At 39.3% G+C, this 24,511-nt stretch overlaps 1 protein-coding gene across 1 annotated transcript in view; it reads left to right on the top strand.

The window, feature by feature from the left end:
* USH2A (usherin) overlaps positions 1-24,511 on the top strand; it is a 577,940-nt gene that overhangs the window by 375,901 nt on the left and 177,528 nt on the right. Inside the window, exons 39-40 of the mRNA XM_039530373.1 lie at positions 16,499-16,649; positions 16,803-16,945. Coding sequence (XP_039386307.1) covers positions 16,499-16,649; positions 16,803-16,945 — 294 coding nt within the window. The remainder of the gene's footprint in view (positions 1-16,498; positions 16,650-16,802; positions 16,946-24,511) is intronic.

Genomic DNA, 24,511 nt, shown 5'->3' on the forward strand with positions numbered 1-24,511 from the left:
GACTCTCTTACGAGCTTCCTGAGGGCAAGAAGAGAAGGAAGGGGAGAAATCAAAACCACTATTTTTTTCCCTCTTCACCAGGGGATAAATAGAGAGACATTGTTCCTTAAGAAACATTACCATAAAAGTATTCTTGCCTTTATATCTTTCCTTTCTGATTAAAATAGCCCCAATATGGCTGGCATTTTGTTTAGTTTAAAAATACATCTGATCCTATCTTTAACTTTCATTTGGTTCTTAAGTCTCTTCAGAATTCATACTATTTTTAAAAAGATATTTCTTTATTTTGGAGTCACATCTGTCATTGGATATTGACCTCTCCCTACTTAATTTATCATTATCTCTCTGCTCGTGAAGGAGCTTCCTCAGTGCAATTCTTAGGGTAACTGGCAGGGCACACAGGTGAGAGTAAGCTGCTCCATGACAAGAGGTGAAATAATTTACTCCTTTCTCAAAGCAAGGGGAAATCGGTGGAGAACCTCAGACTGTCTGTGCCACAGTGCGTTCTCTGGTCTGCTCATGACAAAACACAGTTATACACTCACTGGTCCTTACTTCGGAGGTTAAGGTTGCAGTCGAGTTCTTTGTGAGTCCTGCCAATAGCATTGGATACTGACCCCCATGCCGTTTTTTTTCTTCTCACTATGACTTTCTTTCTGTGTCTGCGTGATTGTGTACACATACATGTGTATTACACTTCTGTCTGTAACTTGTGTCTGTGTGCAGCCCCTGACCTCTCCCTCTGACACAAACAAAAAAAAACCCTCCTTAAAAAGGATCTGGTCAAGGGATGGCTTCCCACTGAAGTTATTATCTTAATCACTCATGATGGGAGAGGGATGGCTCAGTGGTTTGAGCATTGGCCTGCTAAACCCAGGGTTATGAGTTGGGGGTGGGATAGCTCAGTGGTTTGAGCATTGGCCTGCTAAACCCAGGATTGTGAGTTCAATCCTTGAGAAGGCCACTTAGGAATCTGGGGCAAAAATTGGTCCTGCTAGTGAAGGCAGGGGGCTGGACTCAATGACCTTTCAAGGTCCCTTCCAGTTCTAGGAGATTGGTATATCTCCAATTATTACCTTTAAGGGAGAAGGCAGGAGAGAGGGAAATGACACATCTCATGTCACAACGGTACCATTCAGCACTGTTGTAATCTTTATATAGCGATGTATTGTTTTTAAAGCTCCCTGCAAACATTCACTAATTAGCCCTCAACACTCGTGTGAAGCAAATGTGCCCACTTTACAGATAGAGAGGCTTATATTCTGCTCTGGTCACAGACATGCAAGCACTGGGGTTTCACACATGACACCAATGCTGAATTTGGTCCTAGGCCACAAAGGGAGTCAGCGTCTGAGCAGAGAACTCAGATCGTTGCCTGAGGATAGATTTCTAGACTCTTCTCTGGGAAGGTGAATGTTTTCACTATAATTTAAAAATGCAAAATGCTATTGTTACTGTGTCACACCTTCACCGACCAAACGATGCACTCGTAGCTCTTTGATGGGTCCCACTGCAAGAAAAACTGCAGTTATTTTTCTTCTGTTTTTTGTTTTGTTCTTCTCAGAAGTTTTGAGGACTCTGTAGAACTATATCTCAGACAATCACTCTTAGGAAAATTATCATTTTCAGAGGTTTGTGTGAAAACTCAGCCAGGCGACTCCTGTTGATTTTAGTGTCAGTCAGGCAGCTAAAAAACCTCCACAGTGGTTTTGAAAGCTTACTTCTTAAAGTCAATGGCATGATCTCTTGGTTTAAAAAAAGGAAATACTAATTGCCTTTTAAACTTCTTGAAGAAAACTGGAATGAGTGTTTTCATGAGTCTTCCTTTCCATCACTTAATATGCTGTCATTTTTATATGCAGAGTTGGCAGTACTGCCTCTGCGTATGTTTTGGGATGCTGGGCAAAACACAGCCAACTTAGCTTGGACTTGAATATATGCAACAGTGAAACTAAGTGTTACAATCAGTTAGGCTAGGCCAGCCAATTTTTTACAAGAAACGAGCAAGTCCTTTTTGACAGGTTTCAGAGTAGCAGCCGTGTTAGTCTGTATCCGCAAAAAGAACAGGAGTACTTGTGGCACCTTAGAGACTAACACATTTATTTGAGCATAAGCTTTCGTGGGCTACAGCCCACTTCTTCTGATGCATGGAATGGAACGTATAGTGAGGAGATATATATACACATACAGAGAGCATGAAAAGGTGGGAGTTACCCTACCAACTCTAAGAGGCCAATTAAGTAAGGAAAAAAAAACTTTTGAAGTGATAATCAAGATAGCCCAGTACAGACAGTTTGATAAGAAGTGTGAGAATACTTACAAGGGGAGATAGATTCAATGTTTGTAATGGCTCAGCAAGTCCTTGGTAGTCAAGAAATTGAGGGGCAGACCCTCAACGGTATACATTGAGTGCATACGTCCATTACCTCAAATGGAGCTATGGTAGTTAGTATCAGCTGAGGATCTGGTGCCAACAGTGCATTAATGAATATACGGTATATTTGTAATATGTCTTTAACAACAGAGTGTATATCAAAAAGTGAATATCATATTTAATAATTGTATTGAGATCAATGAATAGAAAGCATTGTAGGCTCAATTGTCCTGAGCAAGCCTAGTTCTTCTGCCCCAGGAGAAGACCAGAAACTGGATTATGACTGCATCATAGTCTGATTCCTGGTTCCCCTTTTCTCTGGGTTATCTAGCCCTGAATTTGACACAGATTATTTCCCTTGGGGTCCTGGCTAAGAAGGACTATTTTTCTTTATTCAGCATTATTATTATTAGATATTGATGCAACCCTGATTGCACCTCAGTGCTGCAAAGCTACCTTGCAACTTCTTTACTTATGGACCAGATTCTGATACCTTTGCTCAGAGCAAGTAACATCTTAGGCCTGGTCTACAGTAGGGGGTAGGGTTGATTTAGCTGCGTTAGTCGATTTAAAAAAATGAAACACACACAACCCCTGTTCCCTTTTCCTTAAAGGACTCTTAAAATCAACTTCTCTACTCCTCCCCGATGAGGGGAGTAGCACTAAAATCGACTTTGCTGGGTCAAATTTGGCCTCCGGGAGCTATCCCAGAGTACTCCATTGTGACCGCTCTGGACAGCACTTTGAACTCTGATGCACTAGCCAGATACACAGGAAAAGCCCTGGGAACTTTTGAATTTCATTTCCTGTTTGGTCAGCGTGGCAAACTCAGCAGCACAGGTGACCATGCTGTCCCCCCAGAATCATAGAACGTAGAATGTTTCTACGGTCCCCCTATCATCCTTGAGGTTATCTCAGATTAGAAGGCGAAAAAACACACTTGCGATTACATGTTTTCCGAGCTCATGCAGTCCTCCCGCACTGATAGGGCACAGCTTAATGCATGGAGGCATTCAGTGGCAGAGACCAGGAAATAATGAAGTGAGCATGAAGAGCAGAGGTAGGATGCGATGCTGAGGCTAATGGGGGAGCAAACGGATATGATGAAGCATCTGTTGGAGCTGCAGGAAAGCCAACAAGAGCACAGATCCCCACTGCATCCACTGTATAACCGCCTACCCTCCTCCCCATGTTCCATAGCCTTCTCACCCAGACGCCCAAGAATGCAGGGGGAGTGGGGGAGGGAAGGCTCCGGGCACCCAGCCACTCCACTGCAGAGGATCGCCCAAGCAACAGAAGGCTGTCATTCAAACAGTTTGATTTTTAGTGTGGCTAGAATAAGCAATGTGGCCCTGTCCTTCCCTCCTCCTCCACCCCACCTGGGCTACCTTGTCCGTTATCTAATTTATTTTTAATTAATAAAGACTAAATGGTTTCAAAGCAATAGTGTGATGCTGCAGTCTATATGATTTTATAAAAGTATGCTAATGAGTGAATACATATATATAATGTAACTGGAATATGCTTCATGCAAAAGGTCTCTTGTAAGGTATCATTACAAAGCTTATAATCTACTGAGTGTGATCATCCTATTTGTATAAATGTACCACTCTTGTATCTGAAACTAGAAATATGAAATATAACTCTGAGGGCCTATTGTAATTATGCAAAGTGTGGGCCATTAATGGTGGTTTGGAATCTTGATGACTCCCATTAACCAGGACAATTATCTGCAGATGGCTCTGTTTTACTTGTAAGTCTTCTTGTATACGTGTGTGCTGGCAAGTGGGTAATGAAGTCTTGCAGTGACATGTGATCATGTCACCTGAACTGGAACCTATCTTTAACCTGGTGTCTTTCTATTGAGATGGAGGGGGTGGGAGCCCAGAGATGGACAAAGGATTCCCGCCTTATGCAAAAGATATATAAAGGGGTGGAACAGAACAAAGCAGGAGAGGAGCCATCATGAAGAATCCCCTAGCTACCACCAAGAGCTGTACCAGGGGAAAGAATTGTGCCCAGGCCTGGAAGGTGTCCAGCCTGAGGAAAAAACTTACTGAAGCATCTCTGAGGGTGAGATTATCTGTATTCAATTTGATTAGACATAGATTTGCACATTTTATTTTATTTTGCTTGATGACTTACTTTGTTCTGTCTGTTACTACTTGGAACCACTTAAATCCACTTTCTGTATTTAATAAAATCACTTTTTACTTATTAATTAACTCAGAGTATGTATTAATACCTGGGGAAGCAAACTGCCGTGCATATCTCTGTTAGTGTTGTAGAGGGTGAACAGTTTATGAGTTTACCCTGCATAAGCTGTATACAGGGTAAAATGGATTTATTTGGGTTTAGACCCCATTGGGAGTTGGGCATCTGGGTGTTAAAGACAAGCACACTCCTGTTAGCTGCTTTCAGGTAAACCTGCAGCTTTGGAGCAAGTAATTCAGACCATGGGTCTATGTTGGAGCAGACGGGAGTGTCCGGCTCAGCAAGACAGGGTGCTGGGGTCCCGACCTGGCAGGGAAAGCAGGGGCAGAGGTAGTCTTGGCACATCAGGTGGAAGCTCCCAAGGGTCTTTCTGTGATCCAACCCATCACAAATAGTTACTTTATTTCGAAGGGGGGAGGGTGGTTGGCTTACAGGGAATTAAAATCAACAAAGCAGATGAGTTTGCATCAAGGAGAAACACACACAACTGTCACATCGAAACCTGGCCAGTCATGAAACTGGTTTTCAAAGCCTCTCTGATGCAAGAGCAGTGGTGACGGTGAGCTGAGTGGGCTCCATGCTTGCCATGGTATGGCATCTGCATGGGTAACCCAGGAAAAAAGGCACAAAACGATTGTCTGCCGTTGCTTTCATGGAGGGAGGGGTGACTGACAACATATACTCAAAACCACCTGTGACAATGTATTGGCCCCAGTAGGCATTGGGAGCTTAACCCAGAATTCCAATGGGCAGTGGAGACTGCGAGAACTGTGGGATAGCTACCCTCAGTGCACCACTCCGTAAGTCGATGCTAGTCATGGTAGTGAGGATGCACTCCGCTGATTTAATGCGCTTAGTGTGGACCTACTCAATCAACTGTATAAAATTGATTTATAAAAATCAGCTTCTATAAAATCGACCTAATTTCGTAGTGTAGACATACCCTTACTCATACTGCCAATCAAATGAATTATTTCTCAATGTGAGTAAGTTTCAGAATCTGGTAATAAATTGGCTGTTTTCTAATATGTATTAATTTATGGATACTGTCACTATGATACCAGCTTGTAATGTGAGGTGACAGCCATAGCATAGTAGTTGGCAGTTTTGAGAAGTGATAAGAATTCTTGTTTACTCTGTAAATTTGACTGTTTGGGTTTATCAGGCTGGATCTCACTGATTACATGAGAAAATAACTAATAATTACATAGACATTGTGTTTTGCTATTTTTCTAATTGTAATAATTTCCTACTACCAGGGGCGGCTCTAGTAATTTCGCCGCCCCAAGCACGACGGCACGCCGCGGGGGGTGCTCTGGCGGTCGCCGGTCCTGCGGCTCCAGTGGACCTCCTGCAGACATGCCTGTGGAGGGTCCGCTGGTCCCGCAGCTCCGGTGGAGCATCCGCAGCCATGCCTGCGGGAGGTCCACCGGAGCCGTGGGACCAGCGGACCCTCCTCAGGCACGCCTGCGGGAGGTCCACCGGAGCTGCCTCCCGGCGACAGGCAGAGCACCCCCCGTGGCATGCCGCCCCAAGCGCGCGCTTGGCGCGCTGGGGTCTGGAGTCAGCCCTGCCTACTACAACTAAAGACCTGATCCTACTGTTTGCATGTAGATCTTCTATTGTTAATTCAGCGAGCCAGTCAATGACAGGCTTGGGTGATGTAGGCAAATCTGCTCTACAGTATGAATGATCGCTGATTCCATTAGCTTAGTTCCCCCCACTTCCTGTGATATGCACACATTTTCCCCATTAGCACTCATGGGTATAGAGGCACAAGCAAATGTTTAGAAGGGGAAAAGCTGCGGAATGTGGTGGTTTGCTCTTTGTGGAGCTGACTATATCACTTTATATATGAATGTAAAGAAAGCTGCTAACAGTTGTGATATATTAAATAATAACTGAAAACTAATTCAGGGATCAAAGATGCTTTTTGGGAGAGATCACTTTACCTGGTAGGAAAATCATTACCTTTTTTTCCCAGTCTCTCATATTTGTGCTGTATGTCTTGGAAATATAGTTCCCTAACGTTTCTGAATCTTGATGTTTAATTGAACACAAAGGTCTTTGAGCAGCACAATGGGAGTGGGGGGCCTGGTTTGCTGGTAGAACTGTGTAGACGGAAATTGAAATGTACATGTTTTTTCTCATTTATCAAAGAAGTGCAAGAATCTAAACTGACATTTTATATCAAATGAATTATGAACTGTGTACTGTGTACCTAAGGGAACAACAACCAAATTAGACTTTTCTTTAAAAAAAAAAAAAAAGAGAGAGAGAGAAAAAATAGGCTTTTAATAAAATATACAATCATTTTTGGTATTTTGTCTGAACCTGCCATACTCTGTCGTTTTCGTTTGTAAACTAGAGAGTACTGGCTACTTCAAAGGGTGTATGCTTTATAGAGAATTGAAGGCAGTAGGTTAAGATAATGCACAAACTAGCATTTCCACTTAATATTGTTGCTTTGATGGGTTTGTTTTCAGTCCCATTCACCTCTGGTAAGCAGGAAATGATATTCTTCTTAATACTAAAAAATAGAGTTTAACTGAAGAAAGTAGTAAGTTAATTTCTTAGCTTCTATTTGCTAAAATGCAGTTGTAACTAAAAGGAGATTTACAGAAAGTAAAGATTTACAAGACACTACTAAACCATTCAGGGGTAAATTTTCAAAGAATTATGCATGCAGTTTTCAGGTGCGTGATTTGCATTTCTATTAAATGGATAAAGCTTCCTATAACCAGGGAAAGGAAAGGAAGTAAAGACCCCCATGAAGTCCAATGGGAACCAAGTTATACCAATTTATAACCACAGAAGATGTTTTGATGCTGCGGTGCTGGGCCCTTAAACTGTAAGGTAGATAGGAAGGAAATGGCTAAAACCTCATGCATTCATTGGGAATGTACCCCTTTGTCTTTATGGTGCTTTTCAGTATAAATTTTCTTATGCACCAAACCCAAGAACAAGTTGTTGTTGTTGTTATACACCAAAAATTTACTTTACCCAAATAAACTCCAGAAGATTAAGGAAATTGGTATGTATGTTATCTCATGGTCTAATTCTCTGTACTTCTCACAGAGTACTAAACTTGAATAAACAATGAAAAAGCTTATTCATTAACATGTTCACAGAATCTGAATTATAGTGAAGCCAAACTGCCTTTATTTATTTTATTACAGTAGCACCTTGAGACTCAAGAGCCAAAGCCCTAGTGTGATGTGTATGATGCACATTACACATATTAAAAGAGAGCCGCTCCCCTGAAAAGCTCACAATCTAAGTGGACAAGACAAATGACAATTGGGAGAAAAGAGGTAGTATTGTTAACCTTATTTAACAAATGAGGATCTAAAGTATAGAGAAACAAAACCTTGGTCCTGAAAACCCTTACCCATGTACTTAACTTTCAGCACCTGAGTAGTTCTATGGACAGTATCCACATGGTTATGTTTAAGCACATAAAGATTTATGGGATTGGGGCCTTTGTGACTTGCCCAGAGTTGATTCAGGCAGTCTGTGGCAGAGGCAAGAACTGAACCCAGATCCCTGTAGTCACAAGACTGTCTTTCTATATCATCATCTTCAGCTTCCCTTATCTCCTCCCTCCCCTGTGTGAATATTCAAGCAAACTTTTTTTTTGGGGGGGGGGGGTCCCCCTGAATGTTTGAGGAAGGCATTTGTGTGCAAATGAGTATGTTCACATTGTGCATGAAGTGCTCACTTGGCCACCCTGTGTACACTCAGTTACTTGATGTGAATGTGAGAAGACAGAATTGATTGTAAAATTCACTAGACAGCTAATAAAATTTATTTATATCTTTGTGTCTCCAGCTTATCTCCCACTTTATCTTTCTCCCTGCAGGGCCCTCAGTCTTCTCCCTGAGAGATTCAACACCCCAAATAATATTTTTTAAAAAAGAATTATCTGTTTGCAGAAAGTTTGCAAACAGAAAAAAGGGTCAACATCAATGGATTTTTTTTTTTTTTACAAATACGTTTTACTAGCTGTGCTGAAGCTAAAAGAATGTAAAGGAGTTAGACTAGTTTTGAACTTGTAGTCCAGATCTTTCTCTATTTGCACAGTGCATACTTAGCAGTCACTTCTCACGTTAGTTATTGGATCCTTCATGAACGACAGCCAGCGAAACTTAGGTAACTGGCCTCTTATTCTATGGATGATAAAAAGGTGAGATTAACTGACAAACACCTCTCTTTTTGTTTAGTAACAGTGGGACAGATTCTGCTACGCTTACTCGCACAAAGTAGCACTTCACTCCCATGAGTAGTAGGGATATCATCTATATGAGACTATTAATGGAGTAGGATGCTAGTTGATATGAGTAGCAGTATCAGAATCCAATCCAAAACTGACTGGTTTTTAAGGGCCAGATTCTGCTACACTACCATGTTGAGTAGTACCTTGTTCTGTAAGTAGCCTCATTGGAAATTATTACTCAATGTTGTTAAGGATGGTAGAATCTGATCCTTAGCAACACGTCTGGTCTGTGACATGTTTTGGTTATTAATATAAACAATGGGCCATGTCATTCCTTTTTAGTCAAAATGTAAGATATTTGTTTTCTCTATCTTTTTCATTTGTAAACCGCAACACACTGCAGCATTCAATTAAATGAAAACAATAAATAGTTTGCTTTCAGGTGAAGTTGTAGAGCAAATGCCCATACATGTAAATACGAAAGGAGAAGAGAGAGAACTTCCTGCTCTTGTAAATTATTAGTGTATTTATGAATGTCCAAAGGGAGCATCTTTGCAAAGAGAAATTCAACCGTTATGGGGAAGAAGAATTCTGATGTGTAGTTTTCTGTTGAGTTACAGTATGTGCTTGTTTTATGCATTTCAAGAAGCTACCATAACTCTGTTTTTAAACAACCTATAAGGACAGCAATGCCGTATATGACCGTCTTTGTGAAATTGACTTTGCATGAGCCATGTTATGACCTTAATAATCTATGCACAACAATTAACCAGAAAAAACTATCACTAATGCAAGAATTCAGGTTTAAATATAAGTAGGACCCGGTGAGCTTTAAATATTTTCCTTTCATAAATCTATACTTTTATAATATATAAAAGAATTTAATAAGGACCAAATCCTACTGTGTTGCGTGGATAAATTGCTAAGAACATAATGGCCATATTGGGTCAGACCAAAGGTCCATCTAGCTCAATATCCTGCCTTCCAACAGTGGCCAATGCCAGGTGCCCCAGAGGAAATGAACAGAACAGTTAATCAACAAGTGATCCGTTCCCTGTTGCCCATTCCCAGCTTCTGGCAAACAGAGGCTAGGGACACCATCCCTACTGGGAGTAGAAAATGTAGGAAAACTTTCTTTCCCACTCAGCAGGTGGGGAAAGAATGATAAGGGTGTAAATTGCATGTCATGGTGTCAGGCACATCATGGCTGGATGGGATGTGATCTAGTGACCATGAGTCCTGCAGTCACCTTCAGTATACCCTAGCTTTTCAAAGAAGCAGTAAGTGTGCAACATGCTTACCTGACCTGTGCTCTTGTCAAAACTGTTTTCCTTGGCCACGCCTTCAAGCATGGATCCTACCCATAAGGGCAGTATTTTACTCCAGCTGTTAGGTGCAATATTACTGTAAAGCTTTTACAGAAGCCTCAAAGCAATACATTACTTTAAAGAGGTTTAGATAAAAGAAATTAGTACTGAACTAATCACAGTGCAAATCTATTTGCCCTACTTCATCATACCTCTTAAGACACATACCAAGGACAACCAACTGAAGCTAATGTTCCCATTAAAACTATCATCAAGTGGTAATGGTTTTGTTTGTTACTACCATAGGCTAGATTTGAACCAACAACCTAGAGTTAAAGGCTCTGTAGGCTGCTTTCAATTCCCTGATATATTCACTGCCCCAACAGAAAATGTTCAGACTGTAGATCTCTTGATCTTCAAAGAAATCCAAATAAGATATTGTACCCCAAAAAAGTATAACAAATGAGAATTTCAGCCCTGAGGTTCCCTTCTTAAGACCGTTCATAAAAACCCTGCAGATAACACACACACAATAGATGGGCTGAATCCTGTCCCTTCTTCTGCCACGAGCACTCTCCGAGGTAGTGAAAAGGTGTGGTTATGTTGTTTGCAAGACTTTGGCTATGTCTACACTATCACGGCAAGTCAACTTAAGTTACGCAACTCCGGTTACATGAATAATATAGCTGGAGTCGACGGAGTTTAGGTCAACTTACTGTGGTGTCTACACTGCGCTAGGTTGACAGGAGATACTGTCCCGTCGACTTGCCGTACTCTTCTTGTTCCTGGTGGAGAACCAGGATCAACTGGAGAGTGCTCTGCCATCGATTTAGTGGGTCTTCACTATGCCCACTAAATCAACCCCCCCCCCCCCGGTGCATTGATAGCCAGAGCATCGGTCTGGCTTTTATGTGGGGAATGGAAAGGATTCCGTCATCCCATACAGCTACTTGGCACAGGGTGTTGAAGTTGTGCATACAGCAAAGTAATTGGAAGTATTGATTAAGTATACTTTTCCTGGCTTACCATGGAAGGAGGGGTTTTATGAACTAGGTCACCTCTCAAGGTCCGTCCAGCCCTATATTTTTATAATTACTGGTAGAGCACTTTTATTCACCTGTAGTTTTAGAATGACTTGTGACACGCAAATGAATATTGTATGTGGGGGAAGTTTTTTAAGTAGCTTTACTATGTGATAGTACTGGCTGGGTATCCTTTTAAACATCATGACAAATAATTGGTTTTACTGGGCAGTTATACATTCCATCCATTGTGTCTCTGACAGGTATTTATAATCATTAATCAGTCAACTAATTGCCTTTTGGCATTCTTTTATATCTTCTGTAGTTTAACAGAAGTTCAAGTTGGGTAGTGTGGATAAACTTCTATATAACTTGACTGAAGTAGTGTGCCTGTGCTCTCTTCTTAAATCAACATAAGGCACAGGACACAAATCTTACATGCGCTCCTATAACCTTGACTTCAGTATGGGGTAATTAATGCTTTAGGAAAGAGGCAATCTATTACACTTCCATTCACTTCAGAAGCTGATGCCCTGAATACAGTTAAGATTGTATGAAAAAAATCAGCTCTAATTTTGTTCTTTCTTAAACCGATGACTCCACTGAAGTCAGGCCCCACAAGAGGGCTGACTTAAAACTCTCCTTCAATTTTTCACTGTGGGCGCTAGGCCATTGAACAAAGCCTTGTTAAAGTCCTATTGCTGGTGCTTTTTTGCCTTGCCTATTAAAGTTGTACTATACAACTTGGGATACTGGAATAGCTATTGCTGCATGCAGATGAATGCATTATGATCTTAGATTAACAGCTATGAATTACACATAAAATTGGGATAAAGACAGATGTAAGGATTAAAATAAAATTTCAAAAAAAAAAAATTCTGAGTAGGGTCAGTGTCCCAGTGGCAGAACTGCTACTAACGACCTCCACAAAATGCCAACAAAAGAACAGGCAGATGACTAAATCAGAAGGAAAGGTGCATCTCAGTGAAGACTTCCAAACCTGAGCAAGAAAAGAGGAATTATTATCAACTGTGAATGGCCAGCAAGCCCATCTTTTTCAAACAATATGTCGGCATAGCAGAGATCAACTCTGAGATCTACAAAGTGTAGGATGGATGATGTGCAATAGTGACGTTGAAGACAGGATAAGATGCTTGGGTACATAACTGAAAAGAAAAACCCAAGAATATTGGCTGTGTGTATTATACATTGAATAAGTGAGATGTTCTTACTGAAGGAGTTAAAAGAGAAACTAGAATGACTCTAGTACACCTGTGAAGATGAGACACAGAAAAAGCAATCTTCTGTGTTGGCAATAGATAAAGGTTTATAACTACCGTGCCCTTCTAGTGATGACATATGGCCCAGCAACATGGTCGCTCACTGAGTAAATGAAACAAAAACATGTGCCTATACCGAGAATTATGGAGAAAGCAATGATAGGAATTATGTGTACAGGACAAACACCAAGGTAACAGGCATGCTTGAGGAAAAAGAAGAGAAACAAATGTCAAGGTGCAGAACATATTGCCAGAAAAAGTGACTTGAATAACATGGTCTTAGAATGGATACCTAAGAGAAAATGAATCAGAGGTGGCTAAACAACAATGCAGTGAAATCAAGAAATGAAGTGTGTGAATTAGACCTGGAAAAGGGCAAGAGTGAACATGACTTAAGAAGACATTCATCCAAAGACAGACTGGTAGAAATGACGTTATCATTGCAATAGCTCCTCAATCTTATGGCACAAACTGTGAAGAGCCAATTCCTTCCCCAGTAGTTAAATGTCTGCTGTTATAGTTTGCATGCACACGTGTGTAAGGAAAACATTTAGATAAAAAGCAAATGCAGCACCTGTGCTATTTTTAAATATTTTCCATGTGCAGATGTGGCATACTATTGGAATTACATTTGCATAGTTATAAACTCTTGTGTTTGCCTTCTGCAGATAGTATGGCTATACCAGGGTGAGGACCAATTCTGATCTCAGTTACAACCACTGTAAATCTAGGGTAACTTTACTGGAATTACTCTGAATTTACACCCATTTAATAGAGATTAGAATTTAGCCCTTCGGCCTGTTCTTGCTCTCATTAAGTTATGTGGCATTGTACTGAAGCGTAGAATAATGCAGACCCATTTAATGGATATAATACTTTATCATTCAAATAATAATGATCACTTTTGGTGACTGCACTTTAAAAGTTTCTTGTGTTTTTGAGAGAGATTGCCCTATGGACGATGGAAATACTCTTGTGATTGGTAAATATCTCTCAAAGTAGTAGAGTCTTTCGAAATAGAGGAAACATTTATGGTGCGGCCACCGTATAAAGGTTTTTTATCCTTAGTCATCTTTGAAAATCTTAGAACTATCATTAGCTCCTTTTTTGTTGAGGAAACTGAGGCACAGATGTTAAGTGACTTTTCAAAGGCAATTCAGCAAGTCATTGACAGAGCTGGGAACAGAATGCCTCTCTTGGCTCATCTGCCTGTATCTTATTGCCTAGTCCACATTTTCTCCCAAAACTGGTGGTATTGCCAGTTTAAACCATTTATTATGCATAATTCTTTCTCCATTTGCTCTCACAACAAAATAGTTAAGCTAGAGAAGTAATTAAAGATTTTTTCCCATCCTTTAAACTCTCTTTTTGTAGATGAAGCATGATTTTTTTTAACCAGGTCTAGTTAGGATTTACTGGACAAGATGTTGATTCAGTAGATTGCAAATGGAGTGGCTGCCCCCTGAGAGTGATATTAAAGCTTGAGGGGAGCTTTTTGAGCAACATTGCATCTTAAAGACAATATATCAAGCTGATAGATACATGGCTCTTCTGTTGAGAAACCTGCAGCTGAATTATTTCTGGTTACCAGTTATTGCTTGGGTACTTTGGGGAATAAGAGTAGGATAAAAGGGGTTAAAGTGAGGGAAATATTACATTAAAGATCTCAGTTACGGGGAGTAGCTGAAATAACCAGAATATGTTATAGATACAATTTAGAATGATCAGGTTGTTTGGGAAACCCTTCAAAGTTTTAATGATCAAAATGTGACCAATTTTATAGAGCACCTTTCTAGTTATTACTCGACAGAGACTCAAAAGTGCTTTGTTCCTGTAGCCTTCTTTTTCACAGTGCATATTAATGAAATTCTCGGCAAGATCTAGGAAATCCTTCATACAAAGACATGTATTTTGTACATTCTAACATTTGAAAACTCAAAGGACCAAATTAAGTCAATGGACCTACACAGGGGATGAGTTTGGCACGCATTCTCTCTGTTCTTTTCATTGTACCAGTACAATGTCATATATTTGGACCTCTAACTTTGATTCTCTAGGCAACTAAATTCATATCTGTATTGTAAATAGTTGACTATTAAACAGCTACATATTTGTCTCTTGAACATTCCTTTACCACCATAATAATTAATAAAAATATATAGAGTTTATTTGATGCTTTTCATTTGTGAATCTCAAAGGGCTTTACAAAAGAGGTAAGTGCCATTGTCTCCATTTTACAGATGAGATATCTAAGGGATATAGAGTGGAAGAACTTGCCTAAAGTCACACACAGCAGACTACTGGCAGAGCTGGGAATAAACACAGTTCAGTGACCCAGGCAGTGGACCACATTGTCTCCTTAGCAGGCAATATGGTATTTTCATAATACTTTTCTCAAATATAGTGGTGTGAACCCCAGCTTCTTGACCAAATTACCAGTGAGTTAATTAGATTCCCTTACCTGAATTCCCCAGGCATTTTCAGCGAGTGGTGGTATACTTCTGGTCTCGATCTATGTAAAGTTTGTGTGTACTTAAACAGTTGGTACATTTAAACTTCAGATGCAATTTAATTTTGAATGAGATGGTGCCCTAACTCATAGAGAGATTGTGTGGCTTAATTAGTGAATGTTTGTAAAAGCATTTTGAGGTCCTCTGATGAAAGGCACTATAGTAATGCAAAGTATTTTTATTTTAATTGCTATTTATTTTTGTTCTTGTTTTGTACTGGCAGAGCTTACTTACAATTGACCTTACCAGGCACTTTACAAATGGATGCTAAAATAATGAATGATTATGTATGTGTATTGTATTTTGCACACAGAGATTTTAAAACATATATTGCATGCCAAATTCTGATTTTAGTTTATCAGTGTTAATCTAGAACAATTTCATTGACATCAGTGGAGTCTCTTGATTTACTTGAATGTATGGTAACTGAGAGAAGAACTTAATCTTTAAACTCTAGCAGAAAGGATTCAGGCACCATGTGGTCACAATGTCTGTTTTTTGCTACTTGGGAGACAGCTATTCTTCACATGGTACATGAAGATTGTAAAACTAAATTACAACGTGCTGCTTACCCAAGTGCCCAGTTTAGTAGTTCTGCCAATCAGTTGCAATTCCTTAATATAGGTGCCATGCTGAACCATAGATTGCTTTACAACAATCTTTCAGTCAGCCTGGTACCAGAAAAAGAGAACAGCGATGAAAAATTTCTATTTGGATGACCACAGAAAGCTGCAAATGGTAACTACTGAACCATCAAAGACACAAGCATTTTACAAAAGTTTAAATGAAAAAAAAATCAGAGTCCAACCTTTCTGTTTAACATTCTGAAAATATGTTGTTTTGGCATCCAATACACAAATGTTAAATGTGTTATACATGAAAGGTTTATCAAGCAGGTTAGTCCTTCATGGTGAGAAAACCTAAGGCCACAATCTCAGCTGGAGTAAATCACTTCGATGGGTTACACCGATTGATACCGGCTGAAGAGCTGCCTCAGAACCTGGAATCTGTGGGCTGGATCTGTGATTCCTGGGCCCACTCAATAAAGTTAGAATTAATCAAATGGAAAAAATACTTGTCCAAATCCCCAGACTTCAGTGGATCTACATTCATTAATACCAGCTGAGTATCTGATTTGCTAAATGTTGTATAAAGTTTTTAATGAGAGAAGGGGAGGGGTATTTGAATAAAGTGCCTGACTTTGCTGCCCTGCTACTCAGATTGAGTAATACTTCCTCAATGAGATGTTCCTTTGACTTCAATGTAAGTAAAGTTGGCAGTGGGGTGGGGGGGGGGACTGATATACTAACAGGTAGGATAGAATGTTACAACTGAATTCCTTTTGGTGTTTTGGGGGTTGCTGTCAACCCAGTGATATTAGCGTAATTGTATTGGAAAGAAGAACATAAAGAAGTACAGTACTTCAGTAACGAAAATGTTAAATTAAATGGACCATGTTAACATCGCTGTTGATCCTGAGGAACAGTTTTTTTCAGTATATGGAGCATTTTGATTCCATCCAGCATATGTTCTCCACGGTTTTCTCTGCTCTAATTCATCCATGTTTTTCGACAGCTCCAGATGGCATGCTGCCTCCCAGGCTTTCATCTGCCACACCGACCAGTCTTCAGGTTGTCTGGTCTACACCAGTTCGCAATAACGCTCCAGGCTTACCCAGTTATCGACTCCAGATGAGGCCTAGGAATTCCACTGATGATATTCTAGAGTATGCAAACAATAAAAATCTACTGTAAATTGTCAGTGAAGAGAAGTAAAATTATTTTAGAGGTGGCTCACCCCTAGGGTGGCTTTGTCTTCTTTTCTACCCCACCCCCTTGTATTTTGGAGCTTTTATAACTCATTCTTCATTTCTTTCCAGGTTATTTTCCAGTCCCTCTGTTTCCTTAAGCTACATAGTCAAAGATCTTCAACCATATACAGTGTACGAGATGAGAATGATAGTCTCCAATGGTTATGGTAATACATATAGTGACTGGACTCCAATGATTACAGCAGAGGACAGTAAGTAGCTTGCAAAAATACACAGTTCAGTCCCACTTATTTTAAACATCTGTTAGCAGATAATACAAATGCATATTCTTCTGCTGGCTAAACTAGCATTGCATATTATTTCTTTTTCTTTTATCTCATTTTATTAGCTTAATAGTAATATCATATTGTCTCCCTGAGAGCTAAGCTACAGTAATAAAAACACCTAAAAAATCTTGTGTGAGTTGTGGGAACTGTTTAATAAAGGGATGTAAAGGAATATTTTTCAGAGAAATACCTCATTTCATTATATAATCTCTCTCTCTATTCACATATGGCCATATGCAGATAGAGAAAAATATTTGTTAGAGTGTATAGTTTGTTAGAGTGAGGGTGGGTTTTTTTCTTCTTTTTTTTTCTTTGCATTCTGTGAGCTAGATTCTGATTTTATTTACATCAGTAAATGTATTGAAGTCAGTAGTAAATGAAGATATAGCCTTGTTGTCTTGTTCAGCATGTAAAGGATGTCATTTATTTTGTGGTCATTGGGCTGATGCCACCTACGTAGTGCAGCAGCTTTCTGTGGGACTTTTGGATACTGTTTCAAACAAGTGATCAGTAAGAAGAAGGCACAGTTATTATTGCCAGCCCCTTGACTCATCCACTAAGTCTGGCATTAATTGGTCCATATTTTGCAAACTCACTCTACTTGCATTTGTTTGACATTAAAGCTAAGGGTGTGAATGTAGCCATTTTAAAGGACATACGTTGCAGAGGTACTAGGTGCAATATAAAAACAACACATGAGAAGGTGTGTACTTACCAAACATACAAATGCACATATACCTCAGATACAGCGTAGCTGAAGTCCAATGGCTGTGTAATGAAGGTATCTCGTATAGCCATAGCCACACTTTTTGAAGTGTGCTGTTGCTTTTGAAAAATGTTTTCTTGCATTTTTCAAATCATTAGCTAATGACCCCAGTATACCAGATATCAGAACAATCAAAATCTTTGCCTAAGAGATGCCTCCTGTCATATAACTCATTTAATAAATAAGAGAAATTCTGAGAGAAAAATATTTTTTGTAATTGAAAAAATAAAATCCCGACTTCTTGGTCCTGCTTTTCCTTTTACTCCAGATTTACACTGCTTGTGAAAACAGAATCAGGCCTAAAGTAACACAATTAATTTGGGTATAAACTAGCCACCATTTGTGGCTCCTCATTGTTTCCACCCCTTTCTCTAAGATCAAAGTAGACTGTATTCAGAAAAAAACAGCAAGGAGTTCTTGTGGCAGCTTATAGAGATTAACAAATTTATTTGGGCATAAGCTTTCATGTCAACCTTCTTGTCAACTTTTTGAAATTGGCCACTCTCATTACCACTACAAAAGTGATTTTTCCTCCCTTGGTATCCTACTGTTAATTGAATTGTCTCGTTACACTGACCTCCCACTTGATATAGCAACTACCATCTTTTCATGTGCTGTATATTTATACCTGCTACTGTATTTTCCACTCCAATCATCTGATGAAGTGGATTCTAGCCCACAAAAGCTTATGCCCAAATAAATTTGTTAGTCTCTAAGGTGCCACAAGGACTCCTCGTTGTTTTTGCTGATACAGACTAACATGGCTACCATTCTGAAACCTGTATTCAGAAAATATCTCAAACAGAAATATGTCTTAATATATCATCAGTTGGAGACGTGTTTTTTTACATCTAGGCAAATAATTCACAAGAGGTAACTTATCAGACAAATGTAGGCCCCAATCTTGGAAACACACAAGTGCTTAAATCTAAGCACTTGAGTCGCCCTACTTAAATGGGACTACTCACATGAATGAATAAAGTTCAGTATATGAGCCAGTCTTTGCGGAACCAGAGACTTAGCCTCTTTTATACCTATAAAATTTTTTTGATCAAATCATAATTTCCTTTAATGCACTTGTTCTGTAAAATTACTTAATACATTTTTGTTGGTTTTTTTTAAACTGTGGATTGACTGAACAGTTATCTGTGAATATTTGTTGTTCAGACTATAATAGTTAGCTGACAATGGTCAGTTAAATCGCACGATATTGGTTTTTTTCCTGTATGGGATGGGTACACATTGAGCTCAGTCATTGATGTATGAGTTTAAAATAGAGTTTCTGCAAATATGTGTGTGGCAACTTCTAAATATGCTTTTTGGGTGAAATTCACTCCTGTTCACAGAGCTTTTTCAAGACCTATGCTCCACTTTATTCCCACTTAAGCCCATAAATGGGATTTTACTGGTGCATAGGACTTGTGCCTTCTGTAAAGGAATGAATTTTACCTTCTGCAAACATTTTTATGAACAATTTGATTCCATTAATTTCCGTAGGTAGTTGACACAAAAGGGGTGTGATGTGGCTGAGGTGAATTCATTTAACCATTTGAAGAAAAATTAATGGAAAGCTTTCCATTGATATTTGCCCAGCTCTAATGTTCTGAAAAATTGCTATTTATTTGCTTCTTAAACTGTTGCTGCCACATCTGGTTTTTCATCTTGAAAAACATTATTTTTGTAGTACAGTTATAAACTCTATCCTCTCAGTGACCGTGCATTTCATTCCCATGCCCTGCTCCATTTGCATCGATAAAGAATATATGCTGATGTATCTCTAGTATCCAACAATTTCTGTGTTTGTAATTTACCAACACAGCTTACACCTCTATAATGGTGAAAGGACTCTGTATTTTTGGTGCATTGTGGAAGGCTGCCATCTCTGAAAGGATGTTCAGTTCAATTGACAAAGACTGAATGATTGGCAATGGGCATAAGTAGTATTTCTGTCAAGGCTTCAATGTGTTGCTTGTAAAGCCACCTATACTGACAGCTTATTGCCAGAGCTACACTTAATATCTGGTCTTTCTAACCAATATCCTCTGACTTTTTAAAGTGCAATTTTGACAGTTGAAATTTCCTGTATCTCTTAACCTGGTAAAATAAAGACATGTTCCCATGTCCATATTTGAGTATTACCCCACAAATATGTGCCTCTGTAGCACAAAATATCCATAGAAAGATCACATTTATAGGTATATTGGCCTGATCAACGACTATAAATAGCTGTAACTCTGTTTGTCAATACAATTACACTATTTTACACCAGCTGAGGATTTGACCACATATATATTTTCCTTATAATAGCTGTTTCATCCAACTAGCAAGAAATCAGAAAAGATGAGAGGAAATTCAGTAAATATCAACATAAAAAATCTGTTGTCTGGGAAAAAAATTATTATAATATAATGGTAGATGCTGAAGAGAATGTTAATAGATATTTCAAATATTTTTTTCATTTACATCAGTCTGACACCAGTAACTGATTCCATGCATTTTTAAAAGTCTAACCTGCCAGTGCCAAATAACAATAATGTACATTTCCTATGAATATTTTAAAACCTGTTAAACATGTGTTAATAAAAGATGTTTGTTCCAGTGATCTTGGTGAGCATAATGTCAGACTATTTGCTGCCAGACAAATACAAACAATTCAGGAAGTTTCTTGGCTAAATTCTGCTTTCAGTTATTTGGGTGTAAATCTGGATTAACTCTATTGAAAACAATTGAATTACTCTGGATTTATGCTGAGTAACTGAGATCAGAATTTCATGCACTGCATCTAAGAATAAAATGGAATCTCTCCTCAAGTTTATGGAATTAAGATATTAATCTTATTTAATGCTTTTCTTTCATAGTGAACATTCTGGATGGGCTGAGAGGGGGAGCTGCCAAGGAGTTAGTTACAGCTCTTGAAGCCAGTTTTATGCCAGCTCCAACCCCAACCCCATCATACTTTTAGTGTAGCCTTAAGGCTGCTCTAAAATACACCAGCTGATAACAGCCCCAAAGGGTTGAAATTTAACAGAGGAATAGTCCTGAGGTCAGAGAGATGCTTTTTGCTGTCTCTAAGAAACGTCCAGCAAGATTTGACCCAGTTATAAACAGTGGGAAATTACTGTTTCCACATGTGCTTTAGAAAAAACTTCTTGATCTTAGTGCATCTGGAACATGCAGAAAATTATGTGCGCTCCCATGGTCTGCATGTGCCGATACACATCTGTCATCACAAATTTCAACTTTGCAGTCAGAAACAAACAATATCAATTCCAGGCAATGTCCTTCAGCCTGTCGTTCTCTCCATGGGTGTTTACCATTGTAACAGCCATTTTTGTAACCATTTTAAGGAAAAGGGCCATCCAAATACCTGTTGACAAAGAAGCAATCATAAGCACAGCTCATCACTTCACATTTGTCAGACTGGAATGTCCTAGGTTCTTACAGTAGTTTATCTGTAGGATTTCTCCCTAATTCCCCCAGGTGCTGTCACATCAGGGAGGTGATATTTTCTGAGGAAAAAAACAAACAAAATTCATGTTCTCATCAATCATTTCTCCTGCACTCAACAGATTTCCGCACACTAGTGCCGCTGGTTTGTAGACCTGTTGGGATCATATGGAAATGATCCCAAAGCTCTACCTCTGGCCCTTTCACAATTTTCTGATTGGTCACTGGAATTAAACTCAGGAAATGGACTACCTATTGCACCTATTCCCAGAAGTGCAGCACTACCTGTGTTGGTGGAGCGTCCCTCACCCATCAACTATTCAAAGACAAATAACTGGCAGATCTGCCAGGAACCCAAATGACCACAAATGCCAACCTGTCAGGGTGGGGAGCTCAGATAGGTATAAATATGGTTCAGGACAAGTGGTCTCCCCAGGAGTTGCAGCTGAGCATCAACTTGCTTGAAGCTGTGAGCAGTGGGGAGTGAAGCTATCAGCCTCTTTCCATGTATTCTTCCATAGTTTATTACCATCCACATGGAGAGTGGCTCCAGAACCATGAGGATTTATCTTAACCATCAAGGTGAAATGAAAAGCAAAAAGCCTAAATAGCAAGATCCTGTTGCACTTGGAACATCTGGCTCTGTCCCTCCAAAACATATACATCTACCCTAAGACCAGCAGTTACACTGACAAGCTCAACTGTTGCTGGTTCAGTTTCCATTTTTTGGCATCTAGCCCACTAGTGTTTGAGATTGGTTGGAGGTGGTTCCTTCCTTTCACAGGAGGATTTGTCCAACGCGAAGTGAACAAAATATGTTCTTCAGGTTGACATACATGCCTGGTGAGTGGATGCCTTGTTTTTCCTCTGGTCAGATGCCTAGGGTTATGTATTTCCTACCTTCCCTCAAACATCCAGAACGACTAGAAAGATTAACAACCAAGCTGCAGGAACACTTCTAAGTTCCATTTTGGCCAGGTGACCATAGCTCCCAAGGCGTATGTCAGCTGTGGATTTTACCATTATCTCAGAACCTCATTCACTGAAGAGTCTCCCAAAGGCAGTTCACATCTGAAACTGTCTGCATGGAACCCTAAGTGGCCACATATTGATGGTTTCTCACAGGATTCATTCAATTTCCTCTTCAAATACAGGAAACACTGCCAACTGGATTTAGCATAGCAGCTTAATGACCTGATGTTCATGGTCATACGGAAAAATACAACCCCCCAACAACATTTTAACATTTTGTCTACTCAGCTTTTCATAAAGATCCAAGATCTAGTTTTCTCACAGTACTGCTGTGCTGCTTCATGCACACCTTTCCCTCTTTCTGAAGGCAATACCTCTTCAAAGGTCTTTGATCCCATGCACAGTGGAATTGTTGAGTTGACGTTCATGCTCTCCTTGAGTCCATGGGGTAAACTTCTTTATACTGTCTTTAAAGTACACCTTTCTTTTGGGCATCACTTCAGCAAAAATGGTTTTGTCATCTGGCTCAAATGATTCAAAGGCCCCTGATGTCATACCTACATCCTATGCTCATTCACAAGAGGTAAAGGCAAAACTTACCTCTGTTATACAATAGTTGTTAAGCATGAGACCACTACAGTGCCTTTGCTTGTGCCATGATTTTATGGGGCTAAGTATGGATGATAGATTTACTAATAGCCAGTTTGTCCTTAATAGGAAAAATCATTTTATTTCTATTTATTTTATTAATTTATATAGTGCCTAACAATATAGTGCTATTACCTCATATGTTTATTTGAAATATCTGTGCTCAGATGATCCTTGGCTGAGATTAACAACAAAACCTATTCGTTTTCCTTTGAGTAATCTGTTACAGTGTTATTATGGGAAAAGTCCTAATGTAAAGATATCTCTCTTCTGTCAGCACAGGCAAAAGTATTACTATTCCATAACTGTGGCTCTTCCTCCGTATAAAGCAGCATGCAGCTTCATATTACATTATAGTTAAGGGGTGAGGTAATGTCATGAGTGAGGAAGGCTGAGGCTAAGTGACAACAGAATCATGCTCCCCTTGTGGGCAGAACTTGGACTGCTGCGGGATGGAGCCAATAGTTTCTGCAGTTTGTAATTGACACCACATTTTGTCGATGTTTATAATTTCACCACCAAGAGGTCTCGGGGGGGAAAAATAGATGGCTTACGATGAACAGGGGTCTATTCTGCTTAGGTAGAGAGCTTCCAGTCAAAGCATGCAACTCTCATTACCTTTAATGAGCAGTAACCTAGGTACATATCCCGGAACATTAATGAATATTCCGGGATATGTGTGGGTGAATAGGCCCCCTAAAATCTGTACAGGTAAATATATAAATACATGTTTCTAGGCTGGTGATTAAAAAAGATTAATGATAATTCTGTGCCTTCATTTTAAGTAGAGACTGAACTTTTGAAGTAGATGAGCAAAGTAGCCTTCCATAAAAGATAATTTCATTTGCCACAATGAAACTACCATCCAATTTTAATGTTGTAATGAAATGGCTTGAAATATGAATCAGAGATCTTAAGGAAAAAGATGTTCCCTGTTCTCATTTTCAATAGTTAGTTCTATAAACAATTACATCTAAGTAAAGAGCTTTATGATTTTATTTTTATCATTGGCAGGCTGAGCTGTGTAGCTGTCATACTTTGCAGTCTTCCCTCCAGTGACAACCACATTGACAACATGTTATACTCCACATTGATTTTACAGTTAAGGAGCTGATTGTGATATATAGGGATTTTAAGAATTCAGCTGAGAGGCTGACTTTTGCCTTTTATCATTCCATTAAAATTTTATAACCATCTTTTTCATGTCATTTCATCCATGAATTCTTACTTTAGAAAGTGATAGCTACTGCTGTGAGCATAACTTTCCTCATGTTCAGAGCTTTTTATTGTATTAGCAAACTACCCCAATTATAGTTAATGCTCATGTTTTACATAATTGTGGTGACCCTTTCAACCAAGCAGTATCATGCTAGTTGATTTGTATATAGAATTAGATGATTTTGCTTGTCATTTAAAAAGAAGCTACACTGCATGAGTGTTAGGGACCAGGATTTAACGCTTCCTTATCCAGTGGGGCCAATTAAGCATCTCTCAAATGTCTTGTCTGAATTGAGAGAGTTTTAAGTCTCTCTTTTTAAAAGGCCAGCAGGGAATGTATGGGTAGATGCGTTAGCTACCCAAAAAAAAAAAAAAAGTATTTGTTTGGAGGGGGAAAAAAAGGCAAAATTGAAGATAAGCATCTCTTCCCATACATTATA

The sequence above is a fragment of the Mauremys reevesii genome, linkage group 3, assembly GCF_016161935.1.
Source record: "Mauremys reevesii isolate NIE-2019 linkage group 3, ASM1616193v1, whole genome shotgun sequence".
Lineage (NCBI taxonomy): Eukaryota > Metazoa > Chordata > Testudines > Geoemydidae > Mauremys > Mauremys reevesii.